General features: G+C 42.0%; 1 protein-coding gene across 1 annotated transcript in view; it reads left to right on the top strand.

Moving 5' to 3' along the window:
* The first annotated feature begins 15,238 nt into the window (after positions 1–15,238).
* mapkapk2a (MAPK activated protein kinase 2a) overlaps positions 15,239–20,364 on the top strand; it is a 32,150-nt gene continuing 27,024 nt past the window's right edge. Inside the window, exon 1 of the mRNA XM_020593137.1 lies at positions 15,239–16,014. Within this exon, the coding sequence (XP_020448793.1) occupies positions 15,799–16,014 (216 nt within the window). The 5' untranslated portion in view covers positions 15,239–15,798. The remainder of the gene's footprint in view (positions 16,015–20,364) is intronic.

Genomic DNA, 20,364 nt, shown 5'->3' with positions numbered 1-20,364 from the left:
AGAGTAGGAGGGGAGGGGAAAGAAACTCAGAGCATCATGGGGCCCCCAGCAGCCTAGGCCTATAGCAGCATAACTAAGGGAGGGCTCAGGGTCACCTGATCCAGCCCTAACTATAAGCTTTATCAAAAAGGAACGTCTTAAGTCTAATCTTAAAGGTAGAGAGGGTGTCCGCCTCCCGAACTGAGACTGGGAGTTGGTTCCATAGGAGAGGAGCTTGATAGCTAAAGGCTCTGCCTCCCATTCTGCTTCTGTGGACTCTAGGAACCACAAGTAAACCTGCACTCTGAGAGCGAAGTGCTCTGTTAGGATGATAAGGCTCTACGAGGTCTTTAAGATACGATGGAGCCTTGTCATTAAGGGCTTTGTATGTTAGGAGAAGGATTTTAAATTCTATTCTGAATTTTACAGGGAGCCAGTGGAGAGAAGCTAATATGGGAGAGATATGATCTCTCTTGCTAGTTCCTGTCAGTACTCTGGCTGCAGCATTTTGGATTAACTGGAGGCTTTTTAGGGAATTATTGGGACATCCTGATAGTAAAGAGTTACAGTAGTCCAGCCTGGAAGTAACAAATGCATGGACCAGTTTTTCAGCATCACTTTGAGACAGGATGCTCCTGATTTTTGCAATATTGCGCAGGTGAAAGAAGGCAGATCTAGAGACTTGGTTTATGTGTGATTTAAAGGACATATTCTGATCAAAGATGACTCCAAGGTTCCTCACAGTAGTACTGGAGGCAAGAGCTATGTCATCTAAAGTAACTATATGATTAGACAGCAGATTTCTAAGGTTTTCAGGCCCAAGCACAATAACTTCAGTTTTGTCAGAGTTTAGAAGTAAGAAGTTGCAGGTCATCCAGGCCTTTATGTCTTTAAGACATGCTTGAAGTTTGACCAGCTGACCTGATTCATTTGGCTTCATAGATAAATATAACTGAGTATCATCTGCATAGCAATGGAAATTTATGTTGTGCTTCCTGATAATATTGCCTAAAGGGAGCATGTATAAAGTGAAGAGAATTGGACCTAACACAGAGCCCTGTGGAACGCCGTGACTAACTTCAGTTTGTGTGGAACATTCGTCATTAACATGAACAAATTGAAATCTTTCTGATAAATAAGATTTGAACCAACTTAGCGCAGTTCCTTTAATCCCAATAACATGTTCAAGTCTCTGCAGTAAGATGCTGTGATCAATGGTGTCAAAAGCAGCACTGAGATCTAAGAGGACAAGTATGGAGACAAGTCCTTTGTCCGAGGCTAGGAGAAGATCATTGGTGACTTTCACCAATGCGGTTTCTGTACTATGATGGACTCTAAATCCTGACTGAAAATCCTCAAACAAATCATTCTTGTGCAAGTGGTCACATAACTGCTTTGCTACAGCTTTTTCAAGGATTTTGGAAATAAATGGGAGATTGGATATTGGTCTATAATTAGCTAGGACACCTGGGTCAAGAGTAGGCTTTTTGAGTAGAGGTTTAATTACTGCAAGTTTAAAAGCCTGTGGAACATAACCTGTTAATAGAGAGAGGTTAATCAGATCTAGTATGGATGTGTTGATTAGGGGAAAGACGTCTTTGAGCAGCCTGGTCGGGATGGGGTCCAGGAGACATGTTGATGATTTAGATGAAGCAATTGTTGAGGTCAACTCAGAGAGATCTATAGGGGAGAAGTAGTCCAAGTATAAATGAGGTCTTACAGATGTTTCTAAAGCCATTGTAGTAGATGGCACATCTGCGAGAGCTGTGGGAGTGGTTCGACCCATTTTTTTTCTAATAGTTGTGATTTTATTTGTAAAGAAGCTCATGAAGTCATTGCTGCTGAGATCTAAGGGAATGTTAAGCTCAACAGCACTGTGGCTCTTTGTCAGCCTGGCTACAGTGCTGAAAAGAAACCTGGGGTTGTTCTTATTTTCCTCAATCAGTGATGAATAAAATGCGGTTCTGGCACTATGAAGGGCTTTCTTATATGTTATTAAACTATCTTTCCAGGCTATGAAAAACTCTTCTGACTTAGTGGAGCGCCACCTCCTTTCCATTTTTCGTGATGCCTGCTTTAGGGAGTGGAGCTGCGAGCTGTACCACGGGGCTAGCCTCCTCTGTTTCACTACCTTCTTTTTCAGAGGGGCAATGGTATCAAGTGTGTTACGCAGGAAGGCTGCAGTACTATCAACAAGATTAATCATGATAATAACCTTTTGTTGGCCAAGTATGTGACTCACACAAGGAATTTGTCTTCAGTACAGAAAGGAGGCGCCCATCTGCAGCACCAACTCACACACACACACACACACACTGATGGCAGTACTGTTCCTGCAAGGTGCTGCTCTGGCCGTCAGGAGCAATTGGGGGGTTCAGGGCCTTGCTTAAGGACACTGACAGGTGGACCAGGGAGAATTGGAATCAACCTGGCACCCTAATGGTTAGGGGATGACTGCTCTACTTCCTGAGCCATAGCCACCATAGAAACAAGCCTAAAACTCCCTTAATCTTAAAAACATAAATCTGCATGATGGTTACCAAAATGGCATAAATACACCAACTAGAACTAGCTGGCAACTAGAACTAGAACTAGAACTGTAAAGTCTGTAAGGTTTCCTTAACCTCTACTTACAGATGTGACAAAGTGACTGATGTGTCTTAGCAGACCTGTTACTCTGAGGGGGTTGTTATGTGATACTTTGTTTGTTCACTTATTTGCATGTTAAAATTCTTAATGTGGACTGATGTTTCTGTTCAGCGCTGCAACACGTGCTCCTCTCTACTTCACTCTACCATTTTCTTTTCTTTTTTGTGCTAGATGTTGGCCACAGTCACACACACATATTTTTAAACACACACAGTCCTGGGTCACAGAGTGCAGACACACAGCAGAGCTATGTGTGTCGCTTGGCTTTGGTTCACTGGGACAGCTGAGGTACGAACCAGGCGATGGAAGCAGTGGGAGAATGCCACAGTAGTCTCCCCGTTGCACCAGCACACACACATACACAAAACACGTGTCCCCACATGCACAACAGCAGAATACAACCTAGTGTTCCTTACTTTTAAACACACAGTGACATACAGCTGAACTCACACTAGTCACACATGAACACACAAATGCACAGCTGAGCACGTCCATACAGGCAGAACAGATGCAGATCCCAGGGAGAGGTGGGGCTGTGCTCCAGGAAGATTTGCCCACCCAACCCACCAATCTGCATTCCACACAGAATGAAGGGTAGAGGAACTGTGCATGCATGCATATGATGTTTTATTTTATTTTATTTTTTAACTAAAGGTATTTTGTTGAGACCTTTAACTTCTGTCTGCATATGCAGCCCCATATTTAGGTTTCTGGTTTCTTTGTGTTTACATGACCTGGCTGGGTCACAGTTGGGACCAGAATAGAGAATGATTCATCCCCTATCTACAGAAATGACTGGCTGTCTGTTTCTCTATATGTGCGCGCATGTGTGTGTGTAAATTTACATGTGTTTTTATGATATAGTCTCTTATACCATTAAGGCAAGTCTGCATAGAAATAGTCTGGGAAGAAGCTTCAAGGGCACATCAAAGCAATAATTTTGTAAAATTTGTAAACCCTCCTACTCCAGTGCTCTGTGGTGGTTAGTTTCCAAAATCTGAAATGTATAAATGAAGAGGCGGGTCAATATACTTATTATAAAATATGTTGTTTTATTTTTGTGATTGATCAAAGTATTGTTTTTACTGCATGTTATTGCTTTAATATCCTGCTATAATAATTAATTTTAGTGTTGCCTCTTTTAACAACAAGGCACTTTACATAAGACATAGACCATCAAAACAAGATATTGTATGAAACATAAGAAAATATGCATATTAAAAGGATTTCAAAAGAGCCACGTGCAACTGACAACTAAAGGTGCAGTTTCAAGTTTATTTTGATAACATCAGTGGTAAGACTGTGATAAGGGAGTCTAGCTTGTCTGTTTAGTCTTGTATTTCTGTGCCAGTACTTCTTAGCTCGACCTCTGTGACAAAAGGGAGGTAGAGAGTTCCTCCCCCCTTGTGTCCTTATATGTACTCAGTCATAAATGGCTCTTTCACCCAGCACTGCTGAACTGCTGTCTTCAGAAGTCCTTATAAAACAATTCAGATAATACTATGCCTCCTCCTGTTTTCTGTCTGTTATTGTCCCATCCTCTTCTTCCCGCACAAACACATCACTCCTACACTGCCAAGGTTACAGTATGCATTGATAAGCATGGTAAACCAGGACTGTTCACTTTAAATGTGATGCCAACGTAGCTCTGCTATTGCAATGCTACAAATTGAACTAGATATCTGGTTGTTACTAACAGAATGAGGCCTGTAGGGTTTCAGTTGTGAAACTCTACTCTCCCATTGTCCAGTAAAACACCTACAGTCTGGACACTGTTATTATAGCCTTTCTGTTGCTGGGTAAATTGGACATTGATGGTTGGTTTCAGGTGTCATGAGAAGACAACATTTAGCGAAGAATTACTGGAGTTTGGGAGACAGTCATTTTGGCCAGTGGCTAAGCTTCATTTAATTTATCTCTTCTTCTTAGTCTCAGGTCACCACTGACAATTCAAATTACCCAATGTGAGCTGGCCCAGTGTCTGGGTGTTTGTAAATCAGGGGAATTGCATTTGTAAAGCAAAAAAGAAATGGACTGTGTACATGTATCGTGTCTTAGATGAAATATTTGCTGGTGTTATACAGCAAGAACTAAGAGTTTATAAAATTCAGTGCTACTGTTGGACAAAAACATTTTAGTGTGTTGCAGTCAGGCCATCTTTATGTTGAATGTCCTCTTAGCAGCCAGTACATCTCCAGCAGTGAGTCCTTGATAAATTAGTTCAGTGCTCATTATAATAAATCTTGTTTAAGGATGAAAAAGACTATCATCACTTTATCACAAGGGACAAAAGCTCAATTGAAATATTCCCTGAAGGCATTAAAGAGACATTAGATGGCAATGTTTGCACGACAGGATGGCACCAGTGGTCTGCACAGTAGAGGTTTGTATGTTGTGTGCGGGGGGGAAGCCCCACTGCCCTCATTTTCTCAGATGACCTCTATCTCTTATCTATCCCTCTCTACTTTGTAGCTGCTGGGTGAACTGTTGTCCTAAGAGCTTTTCCATGGCAGAGTGTGGAGAGCCAGTTTCCATCTGCTTCTGACACGAATCAAGATGAGTTTCCCTCAGCAGCCAAAATGAGCCAAATTAAAACACTTTGCTTAGCAGACTCTTTTTAACTCTACATCTTCTTCTCTGGTTTTCTGTCTGGCACCAACACACACATATTCTAAAGGAGACTCAAGAAATGTTTGAACACAGCCCATCAGCTGGTCATCAATAATTCAGTCGTTCTGCACTGTGATAATGGTTATGTTTCGCTGCTGTCTGAACACAGAAAGTCTGTGCTATATCAAGACCTGAAACAGTGTTAGGAGGTGAAGTGGCTGCTTTGTAAAACATCATAAAAATTACTCAATGCCTTTGAGGCGCACCCATTTTCTAGGTGCTGAAAGAATAGCAGATGCATTTGCAGGGCACATTGGATTCTTATAGGAACACAGCAGTTTGACATTTTGGGAAATTCTTGTTCACATTCTGATTATAAGGCCAATATCAATCTAATATGTCTGTTCAATATACAGCTACAGTGAACAGCCAATTAATGTAGCCTACCACAAAGAGCATATCTGCTTATGCTAGCACCTCTAAGCTCATTAAACAACACAATATATACAGTATGTTTAATCTATACAAAATGGCATTTTGATGTTTTATGGGGGTTTCTCCTCTCCTCTCTCTCCATGCACTTACATCCCACCATTAACTTTGTTTCTCCTCACTCTCTCTCCCTGTACCTTTTTGCAGGTAGCCCTGGCTCCAGAGCTACACTTTTGCGATGAGCAGTCACCAGCCACATCAACCTGCCTGTTTGTTGTGCCTGTTGCTTTCTTTTTGTTTCTCTCTCCTCTGTCCACTCACCCCAACTGGGTGAAGCAGAAGGCCGCCCACCAAGTTTCGAAAGTTTCTTCCATTAAAGGTAGTTTCTCCTACCCACTATCATCACGTGCTTGCTCAAGGAGGATATGTTGGGTTTTTCTCAACAACAGCAACAACAAAAAGGCCTAGACCTTACTGTGTAAAGTGCTTTGAGGTGATGTTGGTTGTGATTCGGTGTTATACTAAAACTGAACTGAACTGAATTGAAAGTTTACATGCAGGGCTATTTCTTGGCCATGGGCCGTAACTTAATGCAGCCTCTGTTCCTCGACTGACGACTTCTCAGAGCCTAAACACAGTCTGGCATATAACCAGTGTAGGAAGAAGCACTCAGATCTCTTACTGTAAATAAAAGTAAAAATATCACAGTGTAAAAAATACTCTGTTTTTTTATTTTACTTAAGTGAAATTTTAATTAAGTACAAAAGTATTTTCATATATCTCAAATAAAAATTCAATGTACCCATTATGCAGAATGGCTCATTTCACCTTAATATATATTAAGTCATTGGATTATAGTTATCCATGCATTATTGTGTACATCACTTTATTGATGTAGCTGATAAAGGTAGAGCTAATTTTTTATCACCTATCACCTATTTGCCTATAATTTGAATTACTTTACTGGGTAGCTTGTGAATTTCCAACTGAAGATCAATATATTCTTATGATGATAGTGTATTTTGTTTTATTAATCAGATGATGAAATGTACCTTCACTAAATGTAGAGGAGTAAAAGGTAACATGTTTTCTTCTGAAATGTAATGAAGTTAAAGTATGAAATACAGTCGGAAGAAATGAAAATACTCTTAAAAGTACATCTACCTCAAAACTCATTAACTCAAGTACAGTACTTGAGTTAATGGATTTAGTTGCCATCACTGCACAAAACCCCTTGAGCAGATATCTGCTCAAAGACCACTCAGGTATCAATTTTCTATTCCAGCTCTTCTCAAAGCAAATAAGTGCATTTCCCAGAATGCCATAGCTTTGCTTTAACACTCATCACTGTCCCACAGGTGGCTCGGCACCTGTGATCATGTTTGAGAAGGGTGAAACTTTGCTCATGATGGCTGCATAGTGCACACAGTCAAGGTCAGAGTCAAGACATGGCTTTGACACAAATACTCACTGACACAGATACAAAACAGTGGGAGGCCTGCCGGATTGAACGGTGCTAAATACCAACTCTGATCTCTGGCTGCATTAAGTCCAGAGTTCAAGAGCTCAGTGTTTAATGGTAATAATCCCATCAACTGGTGAAATGTACACTGGAAAAATGACAGTACAGTATTATGTACAGAATAAGGCAGTATGTTGCTTATGTGAAAATGGGCTCAATTCTTCTAGATAAGCAGGTGTGTGTGCGCTGTGTGTCCATACGAACATATTCCTTGTCAGGGTTATGACAGTTAGTAGATAAAAGGCCTGACAGGACATGATACTGGCTGAGGTGAATAACATTTGAGGAGTGGCTTCTAGGAATGAAAATCCACACCGGCGGGGCATGCCGGTCTGTGGGTCATACAACCATACAAGGGCATAGTGGAGGCAGAGGACCAGCCAGCACACACACACACACATCTACTCTATGTGGGGGTGTGTGTGTGTGTGCATATGTGGTGTGAAGTTTGGTGTGTGAGACGGGATGGTAGTGCCAGCTGGGCAGCTTAAAAATAGTGTGTGATGGAGGATTACCACTGCACAGGACCACCAGTCTGGTAGTAATTCACAGCGGATTTCTCTCAGCATTGTGATGACTGACGAGACAATCTGAGAGAATGAAGATTAAACTGAGCTGCCTCACAGGGCCCTATCTGGACTATCTGCCTTTAATAGTTAGACATCGGTAGACATGAAGTGCCACTGTTTGAAGTTTAGGGCAGATATCAAGTAGTGCTGTGTTAGAGGTGTCACAGGTCCAGTAAGCTACGAGTATAAAGTCTGTAGTGAAGCAACTCAGCAGGCATGCAGGGCCAGTCGGGCTATAGATTGAGTGGTGGTAGGAGGTGAAACATGATGGAGATCAGACTGGTGGGATTAAGGAGCACTGACCTTTACTAATGCACAGAGCAGAGGAAAGTGAGGGGAGGCTACAGGAACAGCTGCTCATTAGAAGTACACTATGTACCCCCCCCCCCCGCCAGCACCACCACCACCACAACACATGCATCCTCATGTACATATATTATTTCATACACATGCATATACATAAAACATGCTAGTGTGCAGAGAAACATTATACACTAATATAAACTAAGGTACTGATTTATAATGGAGGATAATCTCCTGCAGAAAGTGGCTCTTTCACCTCACATAGCTTGTCTTAAAATGGATTATTGGATTACAAGAGCCTCCCCCAGGAGGGAGAGGGATAGGCAGAGACACAAAAGATGGATAGCTGAAACTTATACTTAGAAAATTTAGGAAGCATTCACTACTGCATTTAAATATCGTGACATATCATTAGTAATGTTAAGATTTACATTTTATTTCATTTGCCACTTGCATGTATAATTACATCTCTATGTAGTTCTGCATCTAACCCTTTGCATCAAAAGTGAATAAGTGAGGGTCCCAAATTTATTGCATTAATGCTGCCTGAGAGCACTGAAACTGACAAGTTACCTTTACCTGTCTGCATATTTCAACCACTTACTGTTTAGTCTTGGTGAGGGCTATGTTTATCACATTTTACGTCAGCATAGCAGCTGGGTAATGGAGCATTTGTGTTTGTGGCTATCCAAGTGCCAAAACAGAAACAATCAAGTGTCTGTATGTATGCATGAGCATTAGAGTGTGTCTTCTGACCAAGAATGGGTTAGTGGCCTGGAGTGAATCATGGAGAGAAAAAACAGCATGACATGTTGTGTCTGCAAGGAAGCCAGTGTGTTGTGCCAAAGCACCAGTAACTGCAGAGACTCTCTCTGTGTGGGATAACTAGAGCATCCTGCTGCTGCATTTCAGTGGGTCAGCACGGTGGGACCTGTGTATCTGATCTGTGTAGTTGTGCAAATGTATGGAGGCAACTAGAGACAGAGAGTATTTGAGTGAAAAAGAGAAGTGTATACAATAAGTGTGTGGTTGTTTGTTGGCAGGTTGGTCTTAAAATTAGGGCATTCTTTACAGCTGAGTGGGCTAGAAGACAAGCTGGCAACAGTAGGGTAGGTAATAGTTCCCTGTCATCAAACAATCTCTTGTTTACTGGGGGGTGAGGAGGGGGAAAGGAATGTCCATGTGACTAAAACATGAGAGCAGCTGCTCACATATAAAATAACAAGTTTTTGTCCCAATAATCTTGAAAGAAAGTTCCCCTTCATCTTTCTAGTCAGTTTAACCTGTTTTCAGTGGCCTTTTAAAAGTGTTCTGCTTGTTTTTACATCACGTCCTTATTTCCCTCTAACACTGAATCTTTCTTTTAGTCACCCAAAACTTTCCCTCTGTCCTCAGTTCCACAGCAGCCCTGGAGTCATTTTGAAAATTCCAGCACATGAGACCAATGAAGGCCCTCATGCCTGTGCAGGGACCTCTGTGGCTCAGTCTCTGTCCATAGATACAAGATAGATTCCAGTGGTGGTCACATGCTCCCTACAGAGCATAGATGACCCACCATAAATGGTTTGTTTTGTGTGGATGCATGTGTGGAGTTCTGTGTGTCATTGTCCAGTTCTCCTGTTAAAGGCAAATTGTGCCTTTTCATGTTTGACTTCATATGTGTGTGGTCCTCAAAGCTTTTAAGTGGAATGCACAAGCAGGAAAAAGTGTTCCATGAGGATAATGTGAATGAACCACTATTACAGCTCCATTAATAAATGATAATGAATGGACTCCAGCAGCACATACTGTACATGCATGACAACCACAATAAACTCAAATAGACTGAAGCGCTCTCCCATCTCCAGAGGCCGATGTTGCAGAAACTGGAGCACTTTATAATTCTTGATCAGAAGACTGGACTGTGACTTGTCTCTGGGATTTTTTTGACCTCATGTATATGTATGAAAATGAGAAAGAAAGAGAGAGTGAAAAAAGATAAAGGAGCTTAGTAAGAGCTGTTGTCTTTTCGAAACAGCACATCCATCTCCAACAAAACTAGAACAGGGAAACCACCTCTCCTCCCCTCAGAGAGTTTCATCATGCTTCACTGAGGTGAACTAGGTTGGGAGCAAGTCATTACACAAATAGACCCACAAGTAAACATGTTGACAGACAGACCAACTAATAGACAAGGTTTCTAGTTTCTGCCATCTCTTTTTAAGGAAAAGTTATGATAGGCCATGTACAAACAAAGGCACTGCAGTGGTTGAAAGATGCAGATAAAGCAGGGTAAAATGAGTTCATATGTAAGTATGGGTTCTTGGTGCTTTACATAGCAATAAGAGAGAGAGAGAGAGAAAGAAAAAGAGAAAAGAGAGAGAGTGGGAGAGCATACAAGAGGATCATAAGATGTGTGTGTGTCTGTGTGCATCAGAGGGGTGAGCAGGTTCAACAGGTCCCATGTTGGGTGGGAGGCTTGTGAGTGCTCAGGTGCTAGAATCCTATATCAGAGCCAGTGCTGACCATTGGTCTATATCAAGAGCCAGCTAGGGTTTCAGTCCCGGTGGCGATGAAGGATTATCCTAAGAAAGACGAGTTCTGGCGAGCCTGAAATAACTGACCCAAACTCGCTTTGACTTTTGCACACTAATGGAGAACAGAGGGATGACAGGGAAAAATAAAGGGAGCTGCACATCCTGCCCCTGAGAAGTTAAAAGAAGGACAGTGAAACAAGAGATGGTGTCAGGGGAAGAGTGGAGAAAAAGAAAATGTCAGCATGCCAGATTTTGTAGCAGTGTGCAAAGGCCATGCATTACTGATGCTTGTAGACCAGGACAAACCTTTGGACACTGGTGCATAATCCATCAGTAATGACAGAAACCTTCCATGTACACTTAGTGTGATACTGTAAATACAGTAAATGAAGAGAACAAACACTGGGGCCATGAAACACATTCCCTGCTGTAATAAACAGGTCATCCTGAGTGTCTGGGGAGCAGATATAAAGACACCTGCAGCTGTGCAAAGTAACTGTAATTCAGCAGCTTTGTGTTAATTTATCAGCACAAAGCTGTGAAACTCTGCCAACATTCTCCAATATCAGAGTTTCAGAGCCCTCTATCACATTGTATGCCTGTGTGTGTCTGTTCCTGTGTACTCATATACATACATACAGTACATATTAAATCCACAAGGACATGTGATGTGCTAACCGAGGGTAATAATACTGAAATGTAAGTGGAAACAAAGCAAAAAGACTCCTCCACACTGCCAGCAAAGCATATTTAGGGGATTATATGATTTCTTTATAGTCCCTGGTGGCTAGGATTCAGCACTATCACTGCAGCCCGGGTTCAAATCCCAGTTGGGGAACTTTTAGCCACAAGGGTTTTACGCCAGTGGCTTCTGTGCCGGTCCCAAGCCCTTATATACCTTACCTTTCCCTCAGTCTTGCTGGTCCATTGATGTTATGATGATCTGCATGAAACTCATTCTGTTCTCTTAATCCTACTGCGTTGCTCCTCATGATGTCAGTATACTATGTGAGTCTTCATCTGCCACTCACCTGTGCTTCTGGTTTCTGTCTGGTTTGCTCCTGACGACACCCGCATGCTGTCAACTCTCCTGACTCTGCCACCTTATCTGTGAGTTCCTGTTTTGCCAGTGATGCTGTTACCTATCTGTCGTCACCTTACCCGGCTACTCACCTGTGCACCTCCTCGGCACAGCCTGGCTCTGGTCCTGACTCTACTCCCTGGTGCAGCCTCAGCTCCACTCTGCCTGCCTCTGCTTGCCACCTTTCGGAGGTCCTGCCTGACTCACCTGAGTGCTCTCGGTACCACAGTTACACTTGTGTTCTCGTACTCTTGTCTGTTAATAAAGGCTGTCTAAGTTCTGTCTAGTCCTGGTCAACATTTTGGTTCCTAAACCAATATGCATCACAACACACTCATCAAACATTATGTTTTGCTAAATCTTATGAAAGGAGCATCCCATCAATTGTAAATATCAAGATGAGTTTATTTGATATGGGAAGCACTATTCATCTGGTAAACGATGGTAGCATGTCTTCTGCTGATTTGGCACTTTTGAAAGTCTACTAAAATAACCTTGATCTGGTTGTTTTTAATCGCATTGTGGTGATTATTGTGAATGTATTTGGTTTACAATAAACCATAACATATGTATTTGAAAATGAGTTTCAGGATTTCAGATTAGGTTAGCAACATCTTGATGTGCACGGCTGTTATTACTCTACATACTGAGGTGTTTCAACAGTGAATGCTATACACCATCAAAGAAATGAAGTTTTAACAGGGTCAGTGTTTTCAAATCTCACCATTTTGACAGTCAGGTATTTGGAATGTATTGCAGCAAGACAATTCAGTGTCAAACCACTGGAGATCACAGGGTACCTTACATTATATCACATCAAAATAATTTTTCTTGACAGTGCTTGTGTGGCAAAGCCTATTAATCAGCTTCATGCTGCACTTTGCAAATACTGAGTTGAGGTCCATCATTCAAGGCAAAGATTGGGTTCTAAAGTTGTTTATACTGGTCTACCATCTAGTGGCCACAACAGGAGCTGCGTTCGAATTTCAGATGTCCTTTGCAAATGAGTAAGAACTAGCAGCAAAATAGAGCAAGCATTATTGATATCAGAGTGAACAACACTATCAGATGTGTGGCCAGTCTGTTGCAACAGACTGGGGTGAATCTGATTTTGAATTTTATCTAAGATACAACTGACTATTCATTATGGATTAATCTGGTAAACTGTGCTTGACAATGACCTGTCCAGGGTTTACTCCACCTCTTGATACCTGGATCAGCTGGGAAGGTTCCAGCCTCCTGTGACCCTTGGGATGGGGGGAAGCAGGTATAGCTGATGAATGGATGGATTAACTTGCTGCTTATTTCTTGATTGACCTTGAAAATGGTGACATCACAATTGCCTAGAGCCCAGAGTAACACCTTCAATGCCTTGTTTTGTAATTAAAATCAGTACAAGGAAAACGCATTTGAGAAGCTGGAACCCTGAAATGTTTAGCAGTGTTGCATGAGAACTGACTTGGGCTCAGCAATCAAAATCAGCTTCAGCTCTACTTTTTATTTTAAATCTAACAATGCATCACATTTTGTCATGCTTTGTGTGTACCACTGTAGCTGTAGTCATCAAATGTTAAGTAGCCTACAATATTCTCTGAAATGCAGTGCAGCATAAAGCAGCACAAGAAATTCATAATTTGCAAATAACTCAAATTTGTACAGAAGCAGACCTTGAGTAAACACTTGTATTCCGTCACTATTGGACAGATACTGAGACAGTGAGCCCCTGGGCACAGATATGTAAGGTCCCCACCCCTTATGCAATGAAGCAAGAGGACCAGACTGAACAAGGTGAAAATGACTACAAACACAACTGTAATATATTTCGCCTGTATATATTTTGCCTACCAGGCAAACAGGTCAGTGGATGATGCAGTTAACATGGCACTGCATTACATCCTGCAACACCTCGACTCCCCAGGGACATATGCACAGGCCTTCTTTGTGGATTTCAGCTCTGCATTCAACACCATCATCTGGGACATCCTCCACTCCAAACTGACCCAGCTCACTGTGCCTGTTTTCACTTTACACCAACAACTGCATCTCGAAGGACCCCTCTGTCAAGCTCCTTAACTTTGCTGATGATACAACGGTCATTGGTCTCATACAAGATGGTGATGAGCTGCTGGTCCTATGGTGTAGCTGCAACAACCTGGAGCTGAACACACTCAAAACAGTGGAGATGACAGTGGACTTCAGGATGGGGGGGGGGGGGCAGGATCAGGACCATCACCAAGAAGGCACAGCAGAGGATGAACTTCCTGTGTCGGCTCAGGAAGTTCGACCTGCCCCAGGAGCTGCTGATACAGTTTTACAGAGGAATCATCGAGCCTGTTCTCTGCACCTCCATCACTGTCTGGTTTGGCTCAGCAACCAAACAGGACAAGTACAGACTTCAGCGGATAGTCAGGACTGCAGAAAAGGGCACTGGTGTGAGCCTGCCCTCCATGGAGGACCTGTACACCTCACGGGTCAAAAGAAGGGTGGAGAGGATCCCTGCAGACCCCTCACACCCTGGACACAACCTGTCTGAACCCCTCCCCTCTGGACGGCGTTACAGGTCACTGTACACCAAGACAACCAGGTACAAGGACAGTTTCTTCCCCCAGGCCATCACTCTGATGAACACTTAACCCACGACAGTATGACTGGACAATAACCCTCAGTGCAATACCTGTAAATATACATTGTACAGATTCATACAGATCCGTACAGGTCTCTGTTTTTAAGCGCTCTATTTTTATTCTTGTTTATCTAATTTCAGTTAGCATTCCTTTGTGTGTCTGCATTCTTTCCTGCCTGTTTATACTGCTTATTTTTGTTTGCACTGTTTGTTGCTTGTCAGTACTGCTTATTTTGTTATATTACACAGCCTTATAATGGTTTGCTGTTTACTTGCCCCTTGCATGGGGATATGTACATGCACATTGAGAGCCGATGTACCAGAGTCAAATTCCTCGTGTGTCCGACACACCTGGCCAATAAAGCTGATTCTGATTCTGATATTTTATTTGTCATTTATGGGTCTTAAATTGCTTTGCTTGCCTTTGTAGAATTTTTGTGACTCTTTGTGGTTGTTTGGCCTCCATCTGTAGCTGATTTTAGCCTCTGTACTTGTTTTGAAACTTTTTGCAGTCATTTTGTGTCTTTGCAGGAGCTTTGTGACTATAGTTGTTTATCATTGTAGTCACTCAGCATTAATTTTTGTTTTATAGTTTTATAGTTTGTTTTATAGTTTGTAGTTTTGTATCTCTTTGTGGTTATGCGTCTTTTTCGAGTCATTTGATTGACTTTCCAGTAAGAGGTGTTAACGGGCACTTCAAACAGAGGCTCTGGCCCAAGGGGGCCCTGCCTGAGCCTGTGCCCCATAGGCCCATTCAGTATTGCATCCATGCCATCACTGGGGTGATATGAAGGCCAAATAACAGACTGAATTAAAAAAAAAGTGAAAAAGCATAAAACATTTGTGAGTTTAATCAGACCCTAGCATTTTCTTTTTTTATTTACCAAACTTATGCCTTGTGTCCCCTCAGCTTCAAGTTTGTTTGTACGTCTTCTTTAAGCATCGAAAAGCCCCGGCTATGACGTCAGTGGCAAAACCTGCTCCGGCTGGGTGTCTGTCTGTCTGTCGGAAAGTGAAGTGTGTTTGGTGTGCCACTGGCGTCGGAGTTATTTCTCTGTTGTCTGTCTTTCGTTTTGTGTTTTTGTCATTTTTTTAAACATCACTCGCAAAGTGTTTTGTTATTAATTCAGAAACTCCGCCTCGTACCCGATTTATGGGATGTTTTAAAAAAAAGTTGACGAAGTGCTCTTTGAGGGACCGGTGGACACCACCGGAGATGGATAAGCTAACCGATAGCTAAGTTGTTAGCCGAGAATCACAGGTCAAGAATAAGATCGAGCTAGCATGCTAGCAGCTAGCTAATTTAGTTTTTATCGGCTAACCAAGTGACTTTGTTAACCTGTAACTTCAGAAGTGCTGCCAGTTATTCTCAGGGCTGGCAGCTACACAGCGAACAGTTTCAGGGGCCAGCTAACCAAGGAAGAAGATTGGGTGTGCGTTATAAGGAAAAAGCAGAGGAGTAACGTTAGCATTGAGGGGTAGCTGTTGTTCATCTCTCAGCCTAGACCAATAGCATGCTGTCCAACGCACAGAACATGGCACTGTTTCCCAACCCGGCGGGCCAGCAGCCGGGCCAGTTCCTGTCCTTCCACGCCAGACCCACATTACTAATCAAGAAGAACGCCATAACAGACGACTACAAGGTGACCTGCCAGGTGCTGGGGCTGGGCATCAATGGCAAGGTGCTCGAAATCTTCTATAAGAAGACAGGAGACAAATATGCGCTGAAGGTAGGTTGTATTTGATAAATACACTGGGCAGTAGTCAAGATTGTGAAGTCAGTGCAGGACTAAGGCATAGCCAGAAATCTGGATAGGATACTTTTGAAGAAAACTGGACCCCTTGTTCTGAGTATTGTATCCAGCGATGGGTTTCAGGAGCTGTCACCACAGTGGGACATTACTTAATATCTCAGGCTACACCGCCCATCCAGATATTAATGAAATGAAAGGAAGTGACACAAAATTAACCCACAACTTTTTTGAAAACTGAAGCTATGTTCTGTTTAGCCAGGAAGTCGCTGTTTTCAGATTCTTAAATGTGGCCATTTACTTGTTTTTGTAGTCTTTTATGATATTAAATGAAATACCTTTAGGTTTTATTCAGCTGGTCATAATATGTTTGCCAGTCAGTTATCAGCACGTGATCTGTGATTTTAAACCCCTCATCGAGCATAAAAGTATTTCTCATATTTCATGTTGACATAGAACATTTCATATGCAAGCAATTACTTAATTAGTGGCCATTAATTTGCAGAGAGCTGTGAACAGTAGAACCCAGAGCATGTTGCTCAGCAGGCTGTGGTGTTTGTTGTTTCTGAATCTGGTCAAGCACTTTTGCATTTTGTGCTATAAATGTTTTGCATAGCATCCTTGTCTACAATTTATTGTGATGAGATTGAATTATGATAAGCAAATATTGTTTTATAGTTTCAGCCCTCTGTTTGTGATCTGGATTTAAATTAAGGAATTCTTTAACCTGTATTATAGAAAAAGCTAAGGACATGCTGTGACACCTGACACTGCTGTGTCAGGAGCTACTTCTAGAGATCAATTTCTGTATCTGTCAATGATTGATACAGGGCAAACATCACTACAGCTGTCCGCATAGAGGTGACTGAAATATGACCTAGCGAAGCCATGTATTACTGTAAGCTAATTCAGTTTTTCCTTTATCATTATAGAATGGATTGCGATTTAAAGTTTGTTCAGATACCTAGTGCACAAAATCTCCTCTAAGTGAATTGCAGCCTAGCAACATGCTGTGTGGCAGTTCAGAATGAAATTCAGTAGAGATGCACCAATTGCAATTTTCTGGGCCTATTTATTTATCTATCTATCTATCTATCTAGGTCTGACCTGCCAATTCCTATTTTGGCTGGTTTCAATTTTATTTCTTTCTAAAAGCTTAAATTGTCAGCATACCCAAACATTTTATAACTTTTCTTTAATGAAAAATTAAATTGTAATAAAAATAAAACTTTGTATTAAAGATTAACATTTCTTTCTATCACTATTTTTTTTTGTATTTCTCCAAATATAAATATATGCAGCAGGTAACGGAAACAGAAGAATGTTTGTTACATCAGTCCTACTGAGCACACAGTTCGTTTTGAATTGTGTGTAGTTTTTATTTGCTGTGTTTTATCATGGGTTGGATACACTGTACATATACATGTGTTTCATGTGTAGCCAGTAATTCCCTCATTGTGTGCTATTTGTCAGAGATTTGGACATAGTTTCCCTTCTCCGAGGTGTTTCTGTAGGCTCCTCTGTGAGCTGTTTGTACACCAGGGGCTTCTAATCCATGAGTGAATACACACCTGGTACAGACACAAGCGCGAGCCTCGCTCAAGGTGCGCACGAGGTGTTGCATGCTGCACATTCTACACTTTTGGTCTGTGCCACTGTGTGCACGATGTGAACGGTTGAGCCTAAATGTGATCAGCTCCGAATCAGAGTGATCGGCCAGCCACCGGTCACGGCCAATCAAAGTAAAAACTGGACATTTCCAGTCATCATTGATTGATTGGTGTATCTCTAAAATTCAGTCTAAATTACCAGGTTGCAGCTTTCTGCACATTTGTGTGTCATTGTATGCATCTTTAGAATTGCATGGACATATTTTTTAATATTGCCATCGATGTGAGGGCATTTTAGCCAGTCCTGACAGCTTCAATGGGCTTTTTGATGGGTTAAGTTAGGTATTAGGGTTTTTAGTTGTGATGTTGGGATTAGGAGCTAGGGAATGCATTATGTCAATGAGTGTTCTCACAACTATAAACAGTCATAACTGTGTGTGTCTGTGTGGAGTAAACAGATATGCTTTTACACAAACCTGATTGGTGTTTTGTTGTATCTTGGTGTCATAGAAAGTAATTTTGCACTTCATATCAAATTATGTGCTGTCAAGTGTCTTTACACAATGCATATGCTCTTTAGCATATGCTTTTCTTAGACATTATTAATGCTTAAGTCTATGGGTAGACAAGAAAATGATCTCAGTAATAATCACAAAGCAATTCCTAAAATAACAGTGATTAACTGATGAATAATTAATGATAAATGTATCTGTTCTGCGTTTGGGTCAGCCCTCATCTACACAGTATTACTATAGTAACAGGCTTACATAGTTAACACATGTAGAGCCACATCAAAGAAAGAAAACACATGTTGAAAACTTAAAATGAGCTGCTATGAAGAAATTCAAGCACAAGACAAGGAAACTGTGGCAAAGCGGGGTTACGCTTTGCCACAGTTTCCTTGTCAGGATATGGTTTGGATGTCTAAAGCTGGATAAATGGCACTGTGATATTTGTTGCCAGATGTGCATATGACCTGTGCTGAGCGCAGACGAGAAACACAGCAGATGCTTTGTAAAGATGCCATTTCACTAAGTATAGTCTACAGAAAGTCAGTCTGCACTCCCAAACTGATAGCACCAGCACTAGCATCTAAGCTTCTTGTGGTAGTTAGTTTAAATCCCAGCAGCAGCCGGTCATTTCTGCCTTTACAGTCTTTAGTAGGGATGCACCTGGGTCTGATGCCACCCCCTAGTACTTGTACTTGTAAAAGCTGTCTGGTACTACACACTGATACCACTTAACAGCAACATAACGTTAACATCACGTTGGCTGATCAGGTTCTTAGGTGGTGGATAAGAAATTTCAGTGCCTCGAGGATATTATGAGATGAGAAATGATAACAAAAGTAAACTGAACTTTTTCTCTGATCTGTGACGGGGGGCGGAGGGGTACCCATAGAGACGCAGCGGAGCAGAGACGAGATCGTATTTTACATCTCTGTCAATGCTTGATATGTGCAACAGAATCCAAAAGTAACTTTAATGGAAAGTAATTAATCAAACACCTGTCGAACAAGCAGAATCCAACAACAAACTTGCAGAAATACTCTTCCCGTGCCCTGTGGTTAAAATGCCTGGTGCTATTCACCCACTAAGCCCATACGGTGCTCATTCTGCTGACTTTAGTGAGTTGATGTGAACAAGAAGCAAACAAATACAAATTTTATGTCGTGAACAGCAGAAGCAAATGAACTATGTAAATGACAATGAGATGAATTCTTTTGACCTTGGAGGCTGAGACCAGCAGCTCCTTTACAGTAGTACATGTATGTCTCCAGCAGAGAAGACAGGATGAAGCCACAGACAGTGTCCAGTTTAAAGCGAGAGCCTGCACCCTGGTTAAATTAAACATTTAGATTTACTGTGATATTATGCTGTCCTAAACTTAAACGTTTTGGGCAGGGTTGCAAAATCATTTTATCCCAACAGAGGGTCACATTTCTGCAAAGGTTTAAAAACCATTGAAAAAAACCCACGGCATGTCCCGTAGTAAGCTACAGAAATTCAGTTACGCATATTAAGTAGGCAGTGCTGTGTTTATCACTGTTTTAAGGTAAATGATTACAATCAAAGTAAATCTCATTAAAATAAAAACTGTTTCTAAAGTCACTGCACTTTTATCCATCCATCCATCCATTTTCCTCCACTTATCCGGAACCGGGTCGCAGGGGCAGCAGTCTAAGCAAAAATGCCCAGACTTCCCTCTGGTGCACAGTGGATCGGGCAGCAGTTGAAGGCAATTTTAAGCTATTGATTTTTGTTTTTAAGGCTCTTAATGGTTTGGCACCACCTTACCTCACTGAGTTGGTGCGGTCGCACGATTTTCCGAGCTCCTCACCCTATCTTTAAGGGTGCGCCCGGCCACCCTGCGGAGGAAGCTCATTTCGGCCGCCTGTATCCGGGATCTTGCCCTTTCGGTCATGACGCAAAGCTCATGACCATAGGTGAGAGTCGGAACGTAGATCGACCAGTAAATCGAGAGCTTCGCCTTACAGCTCAGCACCTTCTTCACCACGACGGACCGGTACATTGACCGCATTACTGCAGAAGCTGCACTGATCCGCCTGCCAATCTCCCGTTTCATCCTTCCCCTCACTCGTGAGCAAGACCCCACGATACTTGAACTCCTCCACTTGAGGCAGGGACTCTCCACCATCCTGAAGGGAACAAGCCACCCTTTTCCGACTGAGAACCATGGCCTCGGATTTGGAGGTGCT

The sequence above is a fragment of the Monopterus albus genome, unplaced genomic scaffold (assembly GCF_001952655.1).
Source record: "Monopterus albus unplaced genomic scaffold, M_albus_1.0 scaffold18.1, whole genome shotgun sequence".
NCBI lineage: Eukaryota > Metazoa > Chordata > Actinopteri > Synbranchiformes > Synbranchidae > Monopterus > Monopterus albus.
Note: the sequence above shows the minus strand (reverse complement) of the source record. Positions and strands in the feature narration are given on the sequence as shown.